General features: G+C 36.4%; 1 protein-coding gene across 5 annotated transcripts in view; it reads right to left on the reverse strand.

Annotated features, from left to right (window-relative positions):
• Positions 1 to 24935, reverse strand: part of Enox2 (ecto-NOX disulfide-thiol exchanger 2) — a 290611-nt gene that overhangs the window by 34577 nt on the left and 231099 nt on the right. For 4 of the 5 annotated variants that reach the window (XM_063246421.1, XM_063246423.1, XM_063246420.1 and 1 more), the window contains 2 exons: positions 9402 to 9608; positions 2982 to 3215 (listed from right to left, as the gene is read on the reverse strand). In XM_063246421.1, coding sequence (XP_063102491.1) covers positions 2982 to 3215; positions 9402 to 9608 — 441 coding nt within the window. The remainder of the gene's footprint in view (positions 1 to 2981; positions 3216 to 9401; positions 9609 to 24935) is intronic. The other variant, XM_063246424.1, reaches the window with a different exon arrangement.

Genomic DNA, 24935 nt, shown 5'->3' on the forward strand with positions numbered 1-24935 from the left:
TAGATTTATTTTTCTGAGCTTGGGATGTGGCTCATTAGTAGGATGAATGTTTAGCAAGCAAGAGGCCCTGGGTTCAGTCTCTAGCACTACAACAACACTATCTACACTGGTATTACACTTTCAATGTATTGCAAATTACTTAACCTGTCTATGTGCATACATACATGTGTGCATGCCTTTGTGTGTGTGTGTGTGTGTGTGTGTGTGTGTGTGTGTGTGTATGAGAGAGAGAGACAGTGAGAGAGAGAGAGAGAGTTATAAATTAGCAGTGAGGAAATGTCAGAATTCTACAATCTTACATTTCAATAAGGAAAAACAGACTCTTCTGAGTTTAATTTGAATTTGACAGCAACTTTTCCCTAGATCCACAGAATTATATTTTGGAAGGAGCCTTAGCAAAGAGTTAAGTGGGTAATTCTTTAGATATAAACACTTATATCTTCAACCTTTTATAACATCATTCTTACATCCAATCCACAGCCCCAGGCCTTCCACTTGGAGACAGTCATAGAGTATTTTGATGCAGTTCATTTTATTTCTATATTTCTCACATCATTTTTCTCTTGCCTGAGGAACCCTCCAAGTACACAGACAGGAGTTATTCTCTGATGTTAGGATAGTAGCCCAGCTCTTTCAAAGCTTGTGGTCCAGCTTCCCAAGATAGTCATTTATACATTCCTGCTGTTAACAGACTTCTGAGAGGCAGCATCCAACTGAAGCCCCATTATAGGGCTTTACATGCCACTCTGGCCAAGAAGCCTTATGTCAAGTGGCAGTATCTCTCACTGAAATTTAACTTCTTGCCTGTTGCCCTTTTATTTTAGTACAGATTCATAACAGGAGGTAAGCCTTATCTTTAGAGCAGCTTTTTATTTCATCACTAGTATAAGATCCTTATGCTGATGCTTAGGTTTTCCTTCTCTTGAGGGCAATACAACAATCAAATTGTTTTTTGTTTTGTTTTGTTGCTGTCTTTGACTTAAATGAATTTGCTTGGTGTCATGTGAATAGGCAAGTCTTGGGCCTGGGACCTTATCCATTGTTTTTAGCCTTTTGAATACTGTATATTATTATATGTGTGTATTTATTTTGGAGTACGTTTTCTTTTTCATTTGTAAGAAGTCAGCGATCAATCCAAAAAGAATTCTTTAATTTCATAAATGTGTGACTTCCTTAGGTTATGTGATGTAAACAAATTTGGTGAGACCTATTTAGAAAGTAAATTAGCAAGATTTGGCTCAGCTGGTAGAACAAGAAGCAAGGCAAATGCATCCCATTAGAGCTGCGCTGGTGTCATCAATAAGATCAGTGGGATACTAGCACCTATCAATAAAATCAATTGTCAGAAAGTGAGACACTAAGATTGAGTTACCAAGACAAGACATCAGACAGAGTGATTAATGTTAAATTAGCAAAGTGATTTTGAGAACTGAGCAATACCAAAAATGAATCAAAATTACAGGAAAAGCACTCAGACATAGCAATGTCTAGAAGTCTCCAGAGTTGCTGTGTGAAATAAACTGGCCTTTTTAAGTTGATTAAAACATGTGCTCTATTTGTGTGTGGTGGTACACATTTGTAAAACCAGCTACTGAGGAGGTTGAGGCAAGAGGATCCCAAGTTTGAGTCCAGCCTGAGTAACTCAGCAACTTAGACCTTTTCTCAAAAAAAGAGTTGTTGTGCTTTCATTGTTCAATTATTTGATCATTTTTATGCCTATATGTTATAATCTGAACAACTACTTTGAAGAAAACAATACATAATATATTAATCAGTGTTAAGCTCCTATTATTTTGCTTTGAAATTCTGTATCAGTTTTTATTCTTTTTCCATTTTAAAATAAATAAATACATAAATATATAAATAAATGAATAAGGGTTGGAGATAGCTAAGGGGAACAGTATTGCCTACCAATAATAAGGCACTGTACTCAATCCCCAGTAAATGGTGGATAAGATTTTGAGAAATCTAAGAAAATACACTGTGATGGTTTTCTGGGCCTTCATTTCTCATCATTAAAAATGGGGATTTTCCTAGGGTTACATAAAGGTGTATCATTCTGATTAACTCATCTGACTTAGAATTCAAACCTAAGTTGTATTCACTATGAAGAAGGGACATGTACAAGAGGTGATCAAAATATATAATGTATTTTAAAATAAAAACTAGTGCAGTAAAAGACATTGCTATTAATCCCACTCACAATATGCCCCTGTGTTTCAAGCACACATCCCTCATCATGCTTACCACTTTCAGAAGCACTTCTCAAAGTCCTCTGTGTTTATGAGGTGTGATCAAAAATACTTGAATGGTGCTGCCAAATGCCAACCAATGGAAAAACATGCTGATCAAAACATTATGATGTGTTCTCATCTACCTTATCCACCAGATCTGACATTATGTGCCTTCTGGCTCTTTCCCAAAAGTCAAAATGACCATGAAAGGAAAATGTTCTGAATCAGTTCAAGACATTGAGGTAGCCATGACAGTGCAACTAAAGACATTCATGAAAGAGGACTTCCAGAACAGCCTCAGAAAGTAGCAAGAATGATGAGTGTATTTGAGGGGAAGGGTGAGCATTTTGAGGGACATTAATAGCAATGTATCTTTTGCAGTAATAAATTTAAAAATTAAACATTCACTGTAGTTTTTTATCACACCTCATACCAGTTCCAAGTTATGAATCACACCTAAAATTCTCTGATGTAGAAAATACAAAAAAAAACCCATTTCTTCTTAGTTAATGGGTGTCTGAGAGAAAAACGCTATCCCTTGTGACAACAGCAGAGTAGAGACACAGGTGGCAAAAACAAATCTCCTGGTTCTTATTAGGTGTGTACCTCTCTCAATTTGCAAGACTACAACACAAATATTTCAAATCCATAAGAGGGAAAGCCAAAGGGTTTACCAACATCACCATTCATTATATATCCATAAAGAAAAGGGTTCTTTTAATCAGGAAGCTCAAATGCCTTCCATACCTTTCAGTTTTTCAGCAACAATGCTGCATTCATGATCTGAGTAGTGCACCACTGGGGGTGGGGATGGTGGACGTAGTCTCTCTTCTTCCATCCGTCTCCGGTGGCGCTCCTCTCTTGCTAGCATGCGCTGTTTACATTCCCACTCGTATAGGTCATCTCGTGCCTGTGCAAAGTCAACGTGGAGCCGACCTGTGTCTTTCTTGTCAGTACTAGAGCCCAGGCGAATTCGGTAACCTAAGTTTGGAGGAAAACAGCAGCCTAGTAAGTAAGTAATTAAAGGTACTTTCCAAGTTTACTGTTTCAGATGTGGTTGTAGGAATACCACATGACTACATCACCCCAAATTCTCTGTTCATTCTAGCAAGTTGAATCACCAGAATACCTAAATTATAATCTTATTGCTAAGAACAGCTTACTACTCCATTGGTTGGGTTAGTTTTGATATTAGGAGTTACATTCCTCCATCTACCACTTTACATCTGATGAGGGTAATGGTACCAATAATAAATCTTATATGGGCATCAAGGAAAAACAAAAATGGTGGCCTCAAGCTGTGGTGTTTTTGAGTAACTTCAAGAGTATCAGTCATGCCATCATGAAGAATCTTGGTAAAATTTAAAGTATTAAGTTAGCATTTCAGTGTCTAAAATTGTTTCCTAGCTGCACTTGGAAATTCTGGACAATTTTTTTTCTGGGAGAAAGATTAGGTATGAGGGGGAGTGGTATATAACCCAGATGGCATATAATTTGAGATACTTAAAGTTTGTGTGACTGTAATAGTGATATGAGAGTGGGATTAAGAAAATCAGAATTTAATTCCCTCCCTCCACCTTTTATGGTAGCTATACTTATTCCTAAGTTTTAACAAAAACTGAGAAAACAGTTGAGTACTTGTTAAGTTTTAGTAGCTGAGCCAGAGACTCACATACACATTTTATTCTCAGCAAAGGCTTGCAGGGTCAACATTTTACTAAAGAGAAAAACTGAGCATCAAGGAAGTTATAAAGGTCAAGTAGCTTCCTCTGGGTCAAACAACTGGCAAACAGCAGAACTTGAGTTTTAATCTAGGATGTTAGACTCTAAATGTGTTGTGTGTTGCATTAGACAATGAAGTCAGTGATCATTGACAGACAAGAAGCAAATGAATTGATCACCATGATTGACCCAGCTTAGAGAGGGTTTCCATGCCTTACTACAGGGAGAGAAACTTGGGCAGAGCGTAGTATTCATCCCAAGGTGAGTAGGAGAGACTATGGCAATGGAGTTCCTAACAGAGAAATACTCAGAGAAAGAACTTCAGGGATCTGCAGAAGGCCTGACATGATTATGTCTAATATCTCAGTTGAAGGGAAAAATCAGTGGCTAGGACAAATTTCAAATTGGATATTACAAAATAAAAAAAAAAATTGAAAACACAGCATTACAAACTATTAAAAAAACCCAAAACAACAAAAACAAAAATTCCAAGCACCAGACAGGAGAAAAGGTAAAAAACATGAAGAAGTAGGCTGTGAGAAAACTTTTAAGAGGCTCAATACATTCCTACTGGTGTCCTGAAAAGAGAGGAGAGGGGGAAGAAACAGAAAAAAAAAAAAAACAACATTTCAAGAAATAAAGGGACAAAATCTCCAAATATGATTAAAACTCACAGATTCAGGAAATAATGAACTTCAAGCACAAGAAACATGAAAGAAAATTACACCAAGGTACATGATAGCTGAATTGCTCAACACTGCTAGTAAAGAGAGTATCTTAAAGGCAGGCAGGCAGCTATGGATGAAAGACATACGGTATTATGTACAGAGAAACAAAGATAAGGACAAACATCGTATGTATTATTAGAAACAATGCAAAGAAAAAGCTAACAGAACAAGACTTGAGAGAGAGGAGACAGAAAAGCTGTGAACCTAGAAATCTATATCCAGAAAAAATATCTTTCAAAAAGAAAGGTGAAATCAATTTTTCTGACACATGCAAATGCTGAAAGGGTTCAACAGGAGATTTATACCACAGAAAATGTTACAGAAAATTCAGGTATAGGGAAAATGAGACTAAATAGAAATCTGGATCTATATAGAGAAAGGAAGATTATACATAATGTATGATTCCATGTACAAGAAATTCCTGAAACTCCTGAACAGTATTCTGTTAGAGGACAGATAAGTGGTTGTCTGACAAGGAAGTGGAGAGGTATAGGAAGAAGGGATTACAAAAGATCCAGGAAGGAACCTTTGGGAGTGCCTAGCATAGTCATGATTTTGACTGCTGTGTCACTGATTGTTGGTGACGGTTTCACAGCTGTATGAAATATATTTAATTTTATGTCTAATCTATATGAAGGTCATTGCATGTGAATTATTGTATATCACATAGCTGCTATAAAGAACAATGCCTAAAAACACTAAAACTAAAATACATTTTTTAGAAATAAGGATAGCTGGGCATGGTAGCACACATCTGCAATCTCAGAACTTGAGAGGCCAATTACAAGTTCAAGTCCCACCTTGGCAACTTAGCAAGACCCTGTCTCATAAAGGGCTAGAGACGTAGCTCAGTGTGAAAGCCCTGGGTTTAATCCCCATTACTGGGGAGAAAAAGAGGAAAAAGAAACATATTTAATGAGCAAACTTTCCAGGGTCCTTTGTAGTTTGCAATGTAATTGTACACCCATTCATTGTATCCGATCACCTGAAACATCAGAGAAATGGGTCTACAAAAGGCTACTTTTCCTATTCACTTGGGACTGTGGAGAGAAACAAAAGAGACTATGACAGGACACCTCTATGTAAATTATACAAAATACATGATGGGGCTCTGGGATGGGTGTGCTGTGCACAGTGCCAACTCTCAAAGGTGCTTCATTGCCAACAAAGAAAGATAATACTTTCTACTTTTTTCTGGATCATTTTCTAAAGGATTTTTATCATTTTAAGCATTTTTTTTCTATGATATGAGACATCAGCCATCCCAATCTGGAGATTTCAAGAAATTGTGAACTTCCAAGGGGGTAGATTCAAATTTAAAAGGCAAAATTTAGCTATTTTCACAGCATCGATTGCTATCCCCTCTTTCCTTTGGCAGCCCTGAGAATGTTTCCACAAGGTGGTTGTTAACAGAGAGCTCATTTTAGTGATGTTTAGATGGGTGCTTCCTGAGCAGTATGCTGTCTTTTATGTATAACTGTTCAGGGCTTTTCAACACCTTTACATGCTTATTGAAATAGTCTATTGTGGAGTGCTGTGCTATTGTTGCTAACTGCTGTCTGATCTTCAGTAGTTAGATTCTCCAGCGCTTAGAACTAAAATAAGAGTAAACTACATCTACCTCCTCCTCTTCTAACCCATGTTACCAGCCTGCTTTCTCAAATCCCCATTGCCTTTACCTTGACCTATTATAACCAATTGATCTTCTCTCCTCTAGTCAGTTTTTACACAGAGCTGTCAGATTAATCTTTCAGAAACAACCATCTTCCTTGTTCAAAAATTTCTTCAACAATTCCCTCTTCATTAGTTGGGTAAAGACTCAACTGTTAAACCTTTCCAAGTACGCTAACAAATGTTTTTCCTCCTCCTTTCATGTCTATTTAGTACACAAACCACCACTTGCTGTCTCCTGAATGCTTGCCAAAACCTTCCACCTTTGTAACTTTGCTCATGCTGTTTCTATGCCCCACTGTCTAAAGGCAAATGCTTCCTATTTGTCAAGGACTTGATGCAAATGCTACTTTTCTTAATACCTAAAGAGTCTGAAATATTCATATTCTCTCTTTCTCCCCTCTGCCTCCCTAATGGCACTTATAGCTATCAATCATTATTGTTAGTAGAGAGTGCATCTTATCAGTGTTTTGAGTAATGCCTGCTGCTGAGTAAATGTTTCTTTAATAAATGAATGTACTACTGTATACTAAATTTACTAAGGGGAAGTACTGGGTTTTATTCATTTTTTCCTCTTCACAGCATCTAGCACAATAGTTTACACAAAGGAGATATTCAAAGAGTGCCTATTGCATGAATGAAGATGCTAGTGTCCTAACATATCTAGCATTTTAACTCAGTTTTCCCAAACCATCTCAGGTGAAGAAGTACTTAATTGTTCTATGGCTTTTCCAATTACTCTGTGTTCTTTGTTCTAGGTTATCTGTCCACTGCCCCATAAAAACAGTATCAATTCAAAATATACAAAAGATGATGAAACCATGAAACTTTGACTTCAAATCAAACCAAAAGGCATGTGGCTTCACTTTATGGTACTCATCAGAAATCTTTCCAATTATAATTCCTTGCCCCACTCCAAATTTGAACTTCCACTCTGCTATTTGGTTCTGAAAGCCCTGTAATGCTTTCATTCTCTTGTATGGTTTTATACTCTTTGTTATGCTTGATACTATCGTATATGAAGTTATGCTCAACTATTTAAAGAAAGAGACATTATGGTAGTTACTGTTAATTATGGGTTGTCTTGTGGTAAAATGCTGTGTTACTTGCATTGTTCTGATCTGATCTGCTTTGTTATGTCCTTTTTGTCTTAATCTCTTTAAAATAAAAAAAAAAAACAAATTTGAACTTCCACCATGAGTAGATTTCATGGAAAGTAGGTCTTACTGGCTTCACTCCACAATACTATATAAATCATTATTGCTTCTTCATCAGGCCAATGTTACAGTTAGTTCAATTATTTCCCAGTCATTACCCTTGCTATACCTGTCTATTTCCTACCCAGAAGTAATATTCCTAAAATGTAAATTAGATCACATCAGTTCAACCCTGAAAATGCTCCAGTGGATTTCAACATGTGATCATAGTTCATAAGTCCCATGCTAATTTTCTATCCTCTGCTGAAACATGCTAAGTTTATTTGTGCATCAGGGCCTTTGGTTCGCTGCTCCTTATTTTAGAATGAGATATCCCCAAGATGTTTATATGGTAATCACCTTTGACATTATTCAGGTCTTGGTTCAAATGTCAAAGAAAAGTTCCTTTCCTAATGCTTCCAGTAACATTATTCTTTTTATCTTCTTCACAGCACTTACCAGTACCTGATAATAACTTTTTTATTTACATATATATCACATTTTATTATTGCCAGAATGTAATATCCAGAATGTAATGTGGCTGGAAATCTCAGTCTTTGCTGTATGTCCAGTAACTTAGTATTTTGCACAGCAGTCAATAAATATTTGACTTACTTCTATGGTTTGAATGTGTCTTCCAACAGCTTAATGTTGGACACTTAATTTCCAATTCATGTTAATGGTTTGGGTGTGGGGCCTTTGTAATGTAATTAGGATTAGATGAAGTCATGGTATTAGAGTCTCATCATGGCATCAGTGCCTTTATAAGATGGGGAAGATAGTCCCAAGCTAGTACACTTGCTCTGTTTCAACACGTGATGCCCTCTGTTATGTTATAGTTTAGAAAGAAGGCCCTCATCAGCTGCACATGTTCCAGTTTGATCCCCATGGGCTTCTCAGCTTTAGAAATGGTGACAAATAAACTTCCTTTCGTTATCTACTCAGGCTCAGGTGTTTTGTTCTCACAGAACAGTACAAACCAAGATACATCTGTAACTATCTTTTGCGTATCTAACTTTTGTGTTAGGTCATGTGCTAGGTATCGGGGATTCAAAGTTAAATAAAACCCAGTCCTTGCCATGGAGGAGTTCATACTCTGGATGAAAAAACAGTCAGCTCTAACCTGTTATAACTGATGTCATGTCAGGAGGAAGTACCAGATGCTGCAGAGGCACTTGGGGAGGGTGCTTAAATCAACCTGAGATACAGGGAAAAGGTAAGATAGAAAACTTTTCAGGGAACCTTGCGCTTGAGTTGTAGTATAAGGCATCCAACTTGCAGGTTGGATGTGCCTCTATTAAAATGAAAATATAAAAAGTGAAGGAAGTTTGGTTACTTATATACATTAACTATAATATTTATTTTATATGCAGCCCAGGACAATTCCTCTTTTCTCACCACGGCCCAGGGCAAGGAAGGTAGGTCTAACCCATGGTCCATAGGATGGACACATCTGTGATATTTGTGTGTGGTGGGTAGGGGTAGGAAAGCTAATTCTAGTCAGAGGGAAAAGCATAAAACACCATGGCACATTCTGGAACTAAAATTTACTCAGTGTGGTTGGTACATGGTACCAGGTGTACAGAAAGAACTGAGAGATAATGCTAAGAGGCAGAGCAGATAATCAAGGCTTTTAGATGTTACATGTTTAGAGTCCGGAGTCATCTTATAGTTACGAGCTACTGAGGAACTTTAAAGGATGGAGATGGGAAGTAACATGCATTTTCCAACTCTGAAGGCAAAAAAGGATAACATTAAGGCTATACTTTAGTTACCACAAATGCAAATACTCAGATTCTCAATTTCTGCATTGTGTCCAGTGAGCACAATTCCTACATCTAAACACCTACCAGATAGATAAAGGGCTTTGTCCACCATGTACTCCTCAGCAAAGCGAATGTGACAGAAGTTCTTTTTGCTTTTCCGGATAGCAATGATCTCTCCACACTGTTCGAACACTTCCACAATGATCTGCTCTGTTCCGTTTTCAGGCAGACCGCCCACAAATACTGTTTTGCATCCTGGTGGTCTTTCTCGGGTTGCAGGAGGTGGGAGATCTAAGTGAAAGGGCAAAAATATTTAAAATAGATCTTTTGCAAAAGGGAAGGGGACCAAGAGATGGTGGAAGAGGGAAAGGAGATGAAGAATTAAAATGTGTTATGTATATGTACCAACTCCCCACAATGTATGTAATCATTATGTCCTACAAAGATGTACTTATAAACATTAAAATTTAAAAAAATAGAGACCTTTAAAAATGTTTCAAATATATTCAGGACATGGAGGCAACCACAATAGCACAACTAAAGACACTCAGTATACATGCTGCTGAAGCAAACTACTAAAGACACTCAGGAAAGAGGACTTCCAGAACTTCTTCATAAAGTGGCAAGAATGATTAAGTATGTTAGAAGTGAGTGTAGATTATTAGCAATGCATCTTTTACTACAATAAATTCTTAAAAATTATAATGTCTGTTTGGGACAAACCTCTTTGAAACCCAAGATTTCTCAGTGAGAGCTCTACTGTCCCCAAAAAACATTTGCCACAGTGCTGAGAGAAGTAGGTGGCCTCTAAGGTACTTGTCTATACTCCACAGAAAACTGATTGGATGAATATGAAAATTGTTTCATTCGAGTTGGGTAATTTCTATGTCTAGAACACAAGTACCCAGGCCTGACTGTGTGTCTGTCCCATACAGAGATTTTTAGTTTTGTTTCTTACTTTTATTGTAATAAGCCAGCTATGCCAAATTTTGAGTCTTTTTTATTAATAAGATGGGGAAAAATCTCACTCAGTTTTAATTTTTACTTTCACTTCTCAGAACCAAAATTCCTGAGAAAGCATTTGTTTAATTCAGATTATAGTTACTATATTCTGTTTATGCTTACTCAAAGAACTGTTTCAGGATTAATCTGACAACGATGGGGCGAATATTTACAAAAGTATTTACAGCAATTAGGATGATTTAGTTAAACAAATTAGTCAGGGTACGACTATCCCTCTTTAAATTTTTAGGTTTTTTATACTAATGAGCTCTTCCTCCAATTTCTTGCTTGAGAGGTATGGACCAGAGCCAATCTTTCAGCATTTAGAGGGAAGTATGAAAGACAGCAGAAAGATTAAGCTCATCTGGGAAATCATTAACTAAAATGAGATAAATTTGGCCATAGAGAGTCATTAAAAACCTACTTAATGAGATGGTTCTCTCTCTGCTTAAAAATCTGTTTTCTATTCACTCATATCATACATAAAGCCTGTTGCATCTGCCAGCGCCTTGTTACTATTTATATGTATCAAAGCATTTTCTAAGCAAAATCCTATATTTCATAGTCCAACAAAACAAAGCGCGATAGTCATGGTTTTTCTAGTGTTGGTTTTGTATCTATAAGGATTTATTTTGTGTAATCCGTTTTTTCCAGTCAGCTCTTAACAATTCTCCCAGCTCGAGATTTAGAGAGCTCAACAGCCAGTGATTAGAGCTTACAAGCAAAAATAAATGAGTCTCGCTAGTAGATTAGTCCAAGGCCCCCATCTGACTCTTACACAAGTTGGCAAGCAGTTGCCTTGGGAGCTTCCTTGGGTAATAGAAACTGAGCTTTTTTATTTTGCTATTGCTGTCTGTCCTGTTGGTGTGGCTAAGAATACTGCATATCTGCTGCTTTCCCTCTATTTAGTTAATAAAGAGGGCAATGGGAGTCATGGGACTTAAACAATTTGTTAATTGTTTAATGTCTGTATTTTCAAGAGCCCACTGTTTTTGTTTTGATTCATATGACAGATTAAGACACCAGAAAAAGTAATCCGGTGAGCAGGAATCTGAAATGTCTTACTCATAGACAGTATGGTTGTATTTTTAGCCAAAAATGAGACCAATGAGATCCAGAATTGCTTAACACTTATACTTCTGAGTTTTTAAGAACTTCAAAGAAGACTGGAACAGGTAGGCGGGTCTGAGGCACCTGCATCTGCCTCCCCATTCCGGCTGTGCTTGGAGAACTGTGGAGTTCTAAGCAAGCAGGTGGGTGGCCACAATCCCGGGAGCCCAGAGTGTTTGGGACCCTTGCACATTCTGGGTGCACTGGAACAGCTAGGCAGGTCTGGGGCACCTGCATCCGCCTCCCTGTGGGCTTGGAGAACTGCAGAGTTCTAAGCTAGCAGGCGAGCGCCACTGGTTCCAGAGGCCCGGTGGCCTGGAGGAACTGGGTGCCAGAGTTCTAGGAGCTTTGGGCACACAAGTGGATTTCCAACAGACCCTGAGGAAGCTTTTGAACAACACTTGAAGCACTTGAAACACAGAAATATAGGAAAACGACAAAACAAAAGACCAAATTACAATCTCAAACCTCCAGCCCATCCCAAGAAACTTTAGGAGCGATGTATATAGAAGAAAATATACGCCATACAACTCAAATATTGGACATAATAGCAACTGAAATAAATAAGCAGATGCGGGAAGCTTTAAAGGAATTCAAACTCGAAATATTCTCCCAGGTAAAAGAAGAAATGATAAAAAAAGAAAGAGATGCTGAACATCTCCAAAGAAAACACAGTTAAAAAATTGGAGGAAATAAAAAAAAAGATATAATCCCTAGATGAGCAATATAAGAAACAAACAGAATACATAAAACAGATGCACAGAGATATACAGGAAATCAAAAACTCCACTGAAAGCTATAAAAGGCGCCTCAATGAAACTGAAGATAGAATTTCAGACCTTGAAGACAAGATGGCAGGTGGTGAACAGGAAAGGAAAGATCTTTTAAAAATAACAAAGAATCAGAAAATAACAATTCAACAACTGCAAGATGACACAAAGAAAAACAACATAAGATTGATAGGGTTCAAAGAAAAAGAAGGGGACGACATAAAGGATGTCAAGAGGATATTTAGAGAAGTAATAGCTGAAAATTTCCCAAGCAAGGTATCGGAAACCGACCAACAGGTTCAGTGAAGCATATAAAAATCCAAAAAGTCATAACCAAAATAAAACTAGAGCCAGACATATAATAATCACCATCCTAGAAATCCAACAGAAGAATAGAATATTAAAAGTTGTCAGAGAGAAAAGACAGATCACTTATACAGGAAAACCTATCAGAATCACAGCAGACTTCTCAGTACAAACACTAACGACAACAGCATGGAGCAAAGTATTCCAGATCCTAAAGGAAAATGATTTCCAACCTAGACTGATGTACACTGAAAAACTGTCCTTCAAAATCGATGGTGAAACAAGATACTTCCATGACAAAGAACAGTTGAAAAACTTTATGATCACCAAGCCAACCCTGCAAAGAATACTGAAAGACAGCTTATCTAAGCTGTCTTAGGAAAAAACACTTAGGAAAATGACAAAACAAAAGACCAAATTACAATCTCAAACCTCCAGCCCATCCCAAAAAACCTTAGGAGCGATGTATATAGAAGAAAATATATGCCATACATCTCAAATATCGGACATAATAGCAACTGAAATAAACAAGCAACTCCGGGAAGCTTTAAAGGAATTCAAACTCGAAATAATATCCCAGGTAAACACTTACGAAAAAAAACCACTAAGCAAAGCAGATAATTAAACGGAACAGAAAGATAAAGATGCAACAGCAGAAAGATAACATGTCAGCAATAAAACAACATATAACAGTTTTAACCATTAATGTAAGTGGTCTCAATGTACAATTAAAAGAAACAGATTGGCAGAATGGATCAAGAAACAAAATCTAACCATATGTTGTCTACAAGAAACCCATCTAACCCAAAAGGATACCCACAGACTGAAAGTCAAAGGATGGAAAACAATACTTCATGCAACAGGAACCCCTGAAAAAAGCAAGAGTAGCCATTCTATTTGCAGACACTGTGAACTTAAAACCAGTAATGAGCACAAGAGACAAAGAACATACTCGTTAGGGGAAATTTCAAGAGGAAAAGGTAACTATCTTAAATATCTATGCACCAAATTCTAGAGTACCCAGTTATATAAAACAAGTATCAACAGAAATGAAAAATCCAATTATCAGTAACACAATTGTAACAGGAGACCTTAACACACCATTGACACCAAGGGACAGATCAACAAAGCAGAAAACAAGCAAAGAAATAACAGAACTGAATCACACATGTGAACAAATGGACTTGATACACATATACAGAGTGTAACACCCAACAACATCAGAATATACATTTTTCTCAGCAGTACATGGGTCATTCTCTAAAACAGAATATGTATTAGCTCACAGAACATATTTAAATAAATGCAAAAAGTTGAAATTATCCCTTGCATGTTATCAGATCATAGGGCTTTGAAATCAGAAATTAATGATAAAAGATACTGCAAAAATCACACAAACACATGGAAACTGAATAACACACTCTTGAGTAATCAGTGGATCACAGGGGAAATTAAAGAAGGAATTAAACAATACATACAGGAAAATGAATATACAAATACAACTTACCAGAATCTGTGGGATGCAATGAAAGCCATCCTCAGAGGAAAATTTATTGCACTGAGTTCCAACATCAGGAAAACAGAACGAATAAAAATAAATAACCTGATGCGACACCTCAAACAGCTAGAAAAAGAACAATTCAAGCGCAAAGCCAAAAGAAGAGAGGAAATTATAAAAATCAGAGCAGAAATCAACGCAATAGAGACTAAGGAAACAATCCAAAGAATCAATGAATCAGAGTTGGTTCTTTGAAAGAATAAATAAAATTGATAAGCCCCTAGCCAACCTTATTTTAAAAAGGGAAGAAAAAGCTCACATTCATGCAATAAGAAATGAAAAAGGTGAAATCACTACAGAATCTATAGAAATATACAAGATAATCAACAACTACCATCAACACCTTCGAAATACAGAAGATCATCAACACCTTCGAAAACCTCTACAAAGGTTTCATAACACAGAAGAAATAGACAGATTCCTAGAAATATATGAAGAACCAAAGCTAGGTCAAGAGGATGTAAAACTGCTGAATAACCCAATGTCTATTAATGAAATTAAAAGTGTAATTAAGGCCTTACCTACAAAGAAGAGCCCAGGCCCAGATGGATTCACTGCAGAATTCTACAAGAAATACAAAGAAGACCTAATGTCGACACTCCTCAAACGCTTCAATACAATTGAAAGGGAAGCAACCCTTTCTAACTTATTCCTGGAAGCAAATATTACTCTAGTACCAAAACCTGAGAAAGACACAACTAAAAGAACTATAGACCGACCTCCCTAATGAACACAGATGCAAAAATCCTCAATAAAATATTGTCAAATAGGATGCAGCAAATCATCAAGAAGATTATAAACCATGACCAAGTGGGATTCATCCCAGGCATACAGGGATGGTTCAACATATGTTAATCAATGAATGTAATCTACCACATCAATAAAGCCAAAAGCAAAAATCACATGATCATTTCTACAGATACAGAAAAAGCTTTCAATATGGTCCAACATTCATCCATGATAAGAAATTTACAGAAAATTGGAATAGATGCTCTTTAACTCAATATAATAAAGGCCATCTATGACAAACCAACAGCCAGTATCATACTAAATGGCCAAAAATTGAAGGCCTTTACTTTAAAATCAGGCACAAGACAAGGATGTCCTTTATCACCACTCCTATTTAATATAATACTGGAAATACTAACCAGAGCAATTAGACAAGAGACAGAAAAAAGGGGTAAAGATAGGAAAAGAAGAAGTTAAATTATCATTGTTTGCAGATGACAAGATACTCTACCTGGAAGACCCCCTAAACTCACTTGAAACACTGTTAGATATAATAAATAAATCAATTCAGAAATGTAGCCTGATCCAAAATTAATACTCAAAAATCAACAGCATTCCTATACACTAACAACAAAATCACAGAGAGAGAAATAAGAGAAGCCACACCCTTCACACTCACAACCAAAAAAAATGAAATATTTAGGAATTACTCTTATGAAAGAAGGGAAAGAACTATGCAGGGAAAATTATGATACACTGAAAAAAGTAACTGAAGATGATCTCAGAAAATGGAAAGACATCCCTTGCTCATGGATAGGAAGAATAAATATTGTGAAAAAGGTCATTCTCTCAAAACTCATAAACAGATTCAATGAAATCCCAATAAAAATATCATCAACATACCTCACAGATCTCGAGAAATCCTCCTAAATTTCATCTGTAGTGAGAAGAGATTAGAATAGCAAAGACAGTTCTAAGCAACAAAGGCAAGGCAGGAGGCATCACAATCCCTGACTTGAAGTTATACTACAAATCAACTGTAGTAAAATCAACATGGTACTAGAATCAAAAGAGAGCTGAAGATCAATGGAATAGTTTAGAAGATACAACCACAACTACAAACACAGCCAACCACTTTATCTTTGATAAAGGAGCCAAGCTGGTTCACTGGAAGAATGACAGTCTCGCTAATTTTTAGAATTTTTCCCTTTAATTAAAACAAACATAAGAAATAACTAAATAATTTTTTAAAGAATAAGGGAGAGATTGAGATAAAACATTTGTTTTGTGTTTTTCTCTTTTTCCTCTTAAATAAAATTAAAAAAAAAAGAACGACAGTCTCTGTAATAAAAGGTGTTGCACAAACTGGCTCTCCATTTGCTGAAAACTAAAACTAGACTCATGCCTATCACCACGTACTAAATTAAAATCTAAATGGATCAAAGATCTGAATATTAAAACAGAAACACTAAATCTATTGGAAGACAAATTGGTAGAAACCTTGAAGATATAGGTGTAGGTAGAGAATTCATGAACAGGACTCAAACCGCATGGGAAATACTTCCCAGAATCAATAACTGGGACCACCTCTTATTAAAAAGTTTCTGCATGTCAAAAGAAATCTCCAGCATAGTGAAAAGAAAACCCACAAACTGGGAAAGGGTCTTAGTGAATTCTCCCTCAGACAAAGGACTTCTGTCTAAAACATATAAAGAATTAAAAAAAAACCTCAGACCCCCAAAATTCAAAGATCCAGTCCAAAAATGGGCATCTGAGATGAATACACACTTCTCAGATGAAGAAATACAAATGGCAAATAAATACATGAAAAAATGTTAATCATCACTAGTTATTATAGAAATGCATATTAAAACCACACTTAGATTCCATCTCACTCCTGAAAGAATGGCCAGGATCAAGAAAACCACCAACAACAAATGCTAGAGAGGCTGTGGGGAAAAAGGAACTCTCCTGCACGTTTGGTGGGAGTGTAGACTGGTGCAACCATTGTGGAAGTCAGTCTGGAGATTTCTCAAAACCCGGGATTGGAAGTCCCATTGGTTTCAGCTATTCTACTTCTAGGCATATTCTCAGAAGAACTGAAAGCATCATACCACAGTGATATATGTGCACCTATGTTTACAGCAGCACAATTTGTAATCGCCAGAGCTTGGAAACAACCCAAGTGTCCATCAACTGAGGAATGGATAAAAAAGTTGTGGCATTTTTATACAATGGAGTACTACTCAGCTATAAAGAAGGATCACATTGAGGTATTTAATCAATAAATCGGTGTACCTCTAGACCATACTCATAAGTGAAATAAATCAATCTCACATGTGTGAATACTGAATAGTTTCCCTAATGAATGAAATGATTCAAATATATAAAAGTATATGGTATTCATTATTCCCCATTATGTGGCCTTGAATCCTTATAAAGTTTTCATTTATTAATTGGAATGGCTTTATTCTGGCCTCTTGATATTACTGCCTGTGATGAAATGATCAGCTATTTTGAAGAAAACAAGTCATCATAATAGCTAGTGCTGATTTAATATCATCTTGTTTGAAGCCCCACTAAACTATGGTCTTCTATGGTTTTATAATGTTGTATTTTGCTGGATTACATTATTTGGGATAGTATAAACACAAATTGTTATAGGCAAAGAGATAGTATAGAAACCATTGTTCGTTTTGTTAGCTGGTTCTAAATTCCCTACAATGCTTTCCTCCACTTGAATGGTTTTACACTGTCTTGAATTGTTTGATGCTATAGTATATGAAGTTATATTCAAATATTTCAAGGAAAAAGACACTATGGTAACTATTATTAAGTCGGGTTATTTGGTGGTGAAGCACTAGGTTGCTGAAACTGTCATGCTTTGACTTGCATTGTTATTTTGATATGTCCTCTTTTATCTCAATCTCTCCCTTATTCACTAAAAAATTATTTATTTATTTTTGATGATTTTTTTAATTAAGGGGAAAAAATCAAAAAAAATTATCAGGATATATTATAGTAACTTTTTTGATTTCCTATTAACTTGATTTGAAGTCCTGCAATACTCCCACTATCTTGTTTTGACTGATTAGACTCTGTTCCGTTCTGTATGACAGTATCAAGTTTGAGGGTATAGGCAACTACTTTGAAGGCAATAAGATTCACTATGATGCCCATTCTGGTTTGACTATTATCTTCTTTTGAAGACCTATAATGTTTACAATGTTTAGGTTTTATTGGTCTTGTTCTCTACTGTTTTGTTCAACTTTATAATACCTAATGAGGTAGACAATTCTTTTTAAGGAAGCAAGAGGCATCATGGTAACCACTGTTGATAACCTTGTACTCTGTTTTTACATCATGTGCTATGTCTATCCTTGGTTTTGATTGACAGCTTTGTTTTGTCATATTTGACTTTATTCTCTTCCAAAAAAAGTAATAAGAACTATAGGAGTAACAAAACCCAAAATGTGTAAATTTTTTTGTCAAAAAGAGAGGAAAAAAAGTGCTCTTAAAGATACAACAGCAAGTGTGTTTAGGGGTGTTAAATAGATGACCATATTAATGTTTTTGGTCGGATCATTGAACACAACTGTTTGCAGTCTTACTGTTTGAATGTCCAATTTATGATTTGATCCTGTGACTTGAGCAACTATCTCTAAAATGATAATTTGTAATCTATTAAGTGGTGATTTCTTACCGTTTTTTTTTTGCAGTTCTGTATTACTCGTACCCTTACACTGTTTTGTTTTGTTGTTTTTTCTCTTTTTCCTTTTAAATAAAAAAAGATAGATGACCATATTACTGAGTTTTTGTTGGATCATTGAAGACAACTGTTTGCAGTCTCACTATTTGAATGTCCACTTTGTATGCTTTAATCCTATAACTTGAACAACTATTTTTAAGATGACAATATGTAATCTATTAACTAGTGATTTCTTACCTTTTTTTTATAGTTCTGTATTACTTGTACCCTTATACTGTTTTGTTTTTCTTTCCTTTAAATTAAAAAAGTATTGCAAAGCATTCTCTCTACCATGTTTCTGATAATTCGTAATTCTGACAGCACATTAGAATCTACTTGGAGGTTAAACAAACAATGCCTGCACCCTATCCAATGAGTCTTGATTTAATTAATTCAGGGTGCAGCCTCTACTTTAGTTTTTGGTTGGTGTTGTTTTAGCTTTTCAGGTAATTCTAATATATAGTGAGGGTGGAAAACCACTGACTTAGTTTAAACCTCTGATATTGCTTGACCGATTGAAGCTATACATCATTTGAAGACACCACATTAGAAAAAGAAAAATAACATGAAGTTGGAGCATGAAAAGCCGGATTTAAGTCATAATTAATATTTGTAAGATCTTGGAAAAAATCACATAATCTCTGAAAATCTCTTTTTTTCATCTTTAGAATAGGGAATAACATTCCCTAATTTATGAAAGTTATTGTAGGTTATTGATAGTACAGTAGTTATATTGCACTCAGTGCAACACTTAGCACTTGGTACTTCCAAGTGCTAGCACTTCCCAATAAATAGTAGCCATTATAGCATTATTATTTTGTGTTATAGAAGCCAGGTTTCCTATATTCCCAATCTGGGGCTTTCTAGAGGTCTACCACATATCTGGAGTACAGTGGTAGCTAAGACCTAGATTTCTAAACTTCCTTGCTTTACACCAATCTTTAGCCAGGGCTGAGTTTCAGAAGGAGTCATTCTTATGGAGAGAGGAGTCTACACCTGTGAAGACACATATGAATCTGACCAAGGAACCCAACCCAGCCACTGTGTACACACAGAATTTAAGAGCATCTATAGAGTTAGAATTTTCAAATCAAAAGTTTTAGAATAACGTGCTGATTTAGTATAAAGAGCTTCTGATATTTACATTTATGTTGTTTTAATTCAGTTGAATCTACCTTTAGGTCCAATGAGAGACTCTAAAGAATGTGTGGTCATTGCCACAGTTACATGTAACACTGATACTGCAAAGTTTTTTTCCGCTGACTATATTTGTGGGGTTTAAAAAGTCTGTAATGAAGTCATCACCATGTTTAGATACTGTGATTTTTCTGTCGTGAGTGTCTGCTAAGTAAAGGGGCATAAAATCCACAAAGAGCAATATGAAGAATGTCTGGATTTATTTATTTTCCTTGGGTAAATGTACAAAGCCTCTCTGGTAGCATTTGTGGAGATTTAGGTGTATGCCACCAAGCAAGTCAATGGGCTGTACTATCTTCCATTAAGGATAGTATCCATTCCTTATAATAGCTCAAGGCACTTAGATGTCTGGACTTAATTTTGCAATCCTACTGAAATACAGTGATCAGAGCACAGCAATGATAACCATCCAGAAGAGTAGATTCAAACTCCACTTACTTATCACTAATATGCTAAGCTCTGTAGTGACTCAATCACCACTCAGGATGGAGATCAAGAAAACTGCCATGTGAAGAGATTAAAAATAACTGGGAGTATAAAGGATTAATCTCTGGTAATGGAAAAGGAGTAGTTTCTTGGAATTCTAATTATATCCAAGCATCTAGGGTGGGGAGCTATATTGGAACAATCAGCATTAGGATCAAAGACATTTTTCATCTTCGTGAATGAGGAGGCAGCATAAGGGACCAACTAACTATGTGAATCTTCCTTTGCAAAGGTGCATTATAGATTTCCCAGCTGGTTTCCAAGAATTTATATAATGTGAAGTCTCTGAGTTGATTTTATTAAACAACTCAAGATTAAGGACCTTCTAGAAAATTAGCAGAGGTCAGATGTATTTTAATGTAATCCCTATTTATTTGAAATAATCAGAAATTTGGCAAATTGTTGTTAATGTTCAATTTGCTAATTCTCTTTACAGAATCCATCCCTGAGAACCAAAATGGGGCCCAAACTGTTTTGATATGGTAAAATGAAAAAAAAAATCCCCTTTTTCTGGCTCTTGAGTGTTTTCCCATGTGCCTGGACACAGACAACAGATGACATTCCATCATTTAGTCCTCATTAACTGTTATTTCCTGTGGATTAAAAATGTAACCTCTCCATACGCAAGGTTTAGCAGCTGAAGTGATAAACACTTGCAATTGACTCCTCCCCAGACATATTGCTGCCCTTTTCTCTCACCAGAGACAACTGCTAATTGAAAATTCACTAAATCTCTGATAGCCAGCTACCCAAAGAACAAAAAGTGTGTTCCCAGAGAGGTTTTGTTGTTGTTGTTGTCTTCATCTGAGAATCCTGGGTTTCAAAGGATGTTGCTCCCAGGACAATGGGATAATTACCACTTGTCAATAGAAGACTGGAACTAGGTTTGCTATGTCTAGTATGAGTTATTACATTTTTAGACCAGTCTTATTCTGCCTAATCTACATCAGACAGGTTAAGTTACTCACCAAAGATCTTAGGGCTATTTAGTAATGAACATCTAGGCTCTGAAATCAGGCTCATGTTACTTCAGCACTTAAGTACTTTGTTATGCTATTTTGCTTGTTTTAATGTAAGTGCACAATTCCAATGCTTCTAATTGAGTGGCTCTTGTTTTGCCCAATACATTTTGATGGATTTTGCCTAGGTAAATATAGTGCTAGATATATTTTAATGTGCATAACCATAATTTTAGAGCTACATGAAGTTTTGGAGGTATCCTGACTTATCTAATCCAGATTCTTTGTTTTTTGGATAGGGAAACTCAGACTCAAGAATATTATATGGCAGGGCAAGATCCCACAGATAGTTAGAGACAGAGCTAGGAGTGGAACACAGTTCTGTCTTACAATCTATCCTTTAAAAAATCTTTAAAAGTATCTTTTTTAAAGATATCTTTTAAAATATCTTTTAAAAAATCTTTGATGTTGATTAAGTAACACAATTCTAGTACGTAGTTGGCTATAAGTTCCTGAAGCTCAGAAGAGCTATACAGGGCAAAAACATAGATTTCAAAGTCATCAACATGTAATAGTAATTACCATCTATTCTCTTGGTTTGCTTTTCAGAGCTCTGACTGCCCCTTCTGTCACCATGCATCCCTCGATCTACCCACCTCCCTCTCCATCTACCCATCCTTCAACAAACATGTATTGAATAGCTATTATATATCAGTTTCTAAGTTCTGGGGGAATTTTAATGAACAAAATAGACAAAAACTCTAGTCTCTGTGGAGTTTCTATTCTATAAATTACACAAGTTGTTAAAAAGGTAATGCTATATTAAAATAATGAAGATAAGGTTGCACAGGGGATATGATGGGGAAAGCTCCACTTTTAAGTAGATTATCAGAGCCTCTGAGAAAGTGACATTGTGCAAAGACTTGAAGAAGTTGAGAGAGTTAGCTATATAGATGTTTGGGGGAAGGGTATTCCAGGCATAGGGAAGAGCCAGTGCAAAGGCTGTATGACGGAAGAACATCTTGTGTATTTTGGTATTTTCACAAAACAGTGTAGAGGTCATTGTGATGAGAACAGAGTGAGCAACAGGGAGGAGAGCAGGAAAGAAAGTCGAAGAAAAAATTTGGAGGGGGAACAGGCGATATAGTCTTTTAAAAGGACTTAGCGTTTATTGTGAGTAAACTAAAGAGTATTGAAGGGTTTTGAGTAGAGGAGAGATATAATCTGATTTAGATTTAAAAGGATTATTCTGCCTAGTCAATTGAGAATAGACTAGGTGGGGAGTGAAAGAGGAAGACCCAACTGGAAGGCTACTACAGTGGTTCAGAAAATGAATTATAAAGGATATAAACTGGATCATAGCAGTGGTTACTGTAAGAGTACTAGGATTTCATCCATATAATTTAAGACAGAATTTTCTAACATTAAATGTGGTATGAGAGGAAAAGAAAGTAGGGAAGGATAATGTCTAAGTTTGTCCTGAGCAATTCAAAGAATGCAGTTTCTACTAACTGCAATGGGGAAGGACACTAACGGAACAGGCCTAGGGGCAAATCTAGAAATTTCATTTTGATCACGTTAAATTTGAGATGTCTGTTTGATTTTCCAATGGAGATAGCAAGTAAGCAGTTGGACATGAATTTGGAAATCAGAGGCTAGTTCTAAACTTAAAGTATAAATTTGGGTATTATTCATGTACAGTTCTTAAGCTACAAGGTTAGATGATATCGTCAAAGGTATGATTATAGATAAAGAAGCAGTTCAAGGACTGAGGGCTCTCCAATAAGAAGTCAGGCAAGACAGGACCAACAAAGGAGATTGAGAAATAAAAACCAGTGTGGTGGAAAGAAAACCAGTAGTATGGTATTTTAGAAGTCAGATGAGGAAATTATAAGGAGTAAAAAGCAAACAACTGTGACATATACTGTTATTGATCAACTAGAAAGAGAATTGCAAATTGACCACTGGATTTAGCACTGTAAAGTCACTAGTGTTCTTAAGGGAAATGCTGATAGACATAGAAGCAACAACATCAGAGAAGGGGAGGTCAGACTGAAGAGGAGAAGAACTAGAAATAGCTGTATAGTTTTTGGGGGGACTTTTGCTGCTAAGGAATGCACCAAAGGTTTAGTACCCACTCTTTAAGTGAAAGCACATTATAATGATTTGCCACAGATTTCAGTGCCTTCTATGAGAAGCATGCCTGGAGAGTATGCACTTGCCAGGAAAGTAGGCTGGAGTGGAGTATAAGGGGTGTGAGGTCAGAAGCCAGCTGAGCCTGACTAAAGGCGGGGTGGAGGGGTAACATGGCAAGTAGAAATGATGTACTGAAGACAGTCATTATTTTTTTTTTTGTCCTCTTTTTCCTTTTTATTGGTACCGGGGATCGAACTCACGACTGCCTGCTTGCAAGGCAGGTGCTTATGCCGCTGAGCTAAATCCCCAGCCCCCTGAAGACAGTCATGAAGCAGAACAGTGAAAGGTTTTGAGGTCAGAAGCTGGACTATGAATCTGTGGGCAATGAGAGCCCCAGGACAATTTTATGATTCTGTGTATGTGACAAGCATCTTGATGAAGTATCAGGTAGAACAAAGGGGGAGGCATTGATGGGGAAGATACATTTTTTTGTCTTTTTCCTTTTTATCAGTACCAGGGATCGAACTCACGACTGCTTGCTTACAAGGCAGGCGCTTATGCCGCTGAGCTAAATCCCCACCCCCTGGGAAGATATATTTTAATAAACAAGACTTAGAAGTAGACTAGGTGGTGAATAAAGATATTGTGAGGGTCTCTGAATTATAAGACTTTATTATTGCTAAGAGAAGAAACTTTGGAGCCAGAGGTCACTGAGTATAAAAGAATATCGCAGAGTCAGGCCAGAGAAAACAGTGGGATTTATAATCGAGGCCTTAGGGAGGGGTTTTGTGGACCCTTGAGGATATAGGGGGTTCAGTTGTACCAACACCCCTGTTCTTTCTCTTTTCTACCAATATTCCAGTCTCAGCTTCACAAAAATAAGCCTTAGCACTATTAACAATAATGGTACTTTTTGCCATGCTTTTTTTTCAGTAAAAAACTAAGGGAGGTACCTCAATTAGTATTTTCCCCACCCAATCAATAACAAGACTCCTTTCTCCCAAATTTGAATTCTAAAATAAAGCAAAATTTGAATTCTAAAATGAAACAGAACATTAGTGTACTTTAAGCTTTGTCAGGGGTATTATTTTTGAATTAAATTCCAAAGCCAGGTTCCTTCCCAGAAGCCACCCCCTAATTGCCCTGTCAGCATCCTTAGTCCAAAGATAAAGAACTAAAGATTGAGCTGTGAGAGTACAGTATTTCCCTCTTATTTGGTGGCACTTCCAACTCAGAACTGAAAAGCCATGGCTTCAGGCGTAAAAACATAAATCATGTATTTGTGATATTTCTCTTTCTTTTACTAGAGACTATGAAGTTAATAAGCCTCATTAAGTCATATATTTTGACATGGAAAGACTGATCAACAATGTGGTCTGTATGTTATAAACAAGGCATCTGTGCTATTTTTTGGAAATTCAAAAACTTAATCTTCTTAAAGTCATTTATTGCCCTTGCCCTGGTCCGTTTTAGATCTTTAGCCATCCTATTAGCTCAGACTTGACTGAGGCAATGTAAGACTACTGCAGGCTTATTACACCATCTATAGATGATTAAATCAATAGGATTTTTAAAACCTTTTAATAAGCACTTTCAATGCCTAAATTTATGGCTTTT

The sequence above is a fragment of the Cavia porcellus genome, unplaced genomic scaffold (assembly GCF_034190915.1).
Source record: "Cavia porcellus strain 051 isolate PalLab524CR breed Dunkin Hartley unplaced genomic scaffold, mCavPor4.1 scaffold_3, whole genome shotgun sequence".
Classification (NCBI taxonomy): Eukaryota; Metazoa; Chordata; class Mammalia; order Rodentia; family Caviidae; genus Cavia; species Cavia porcellus.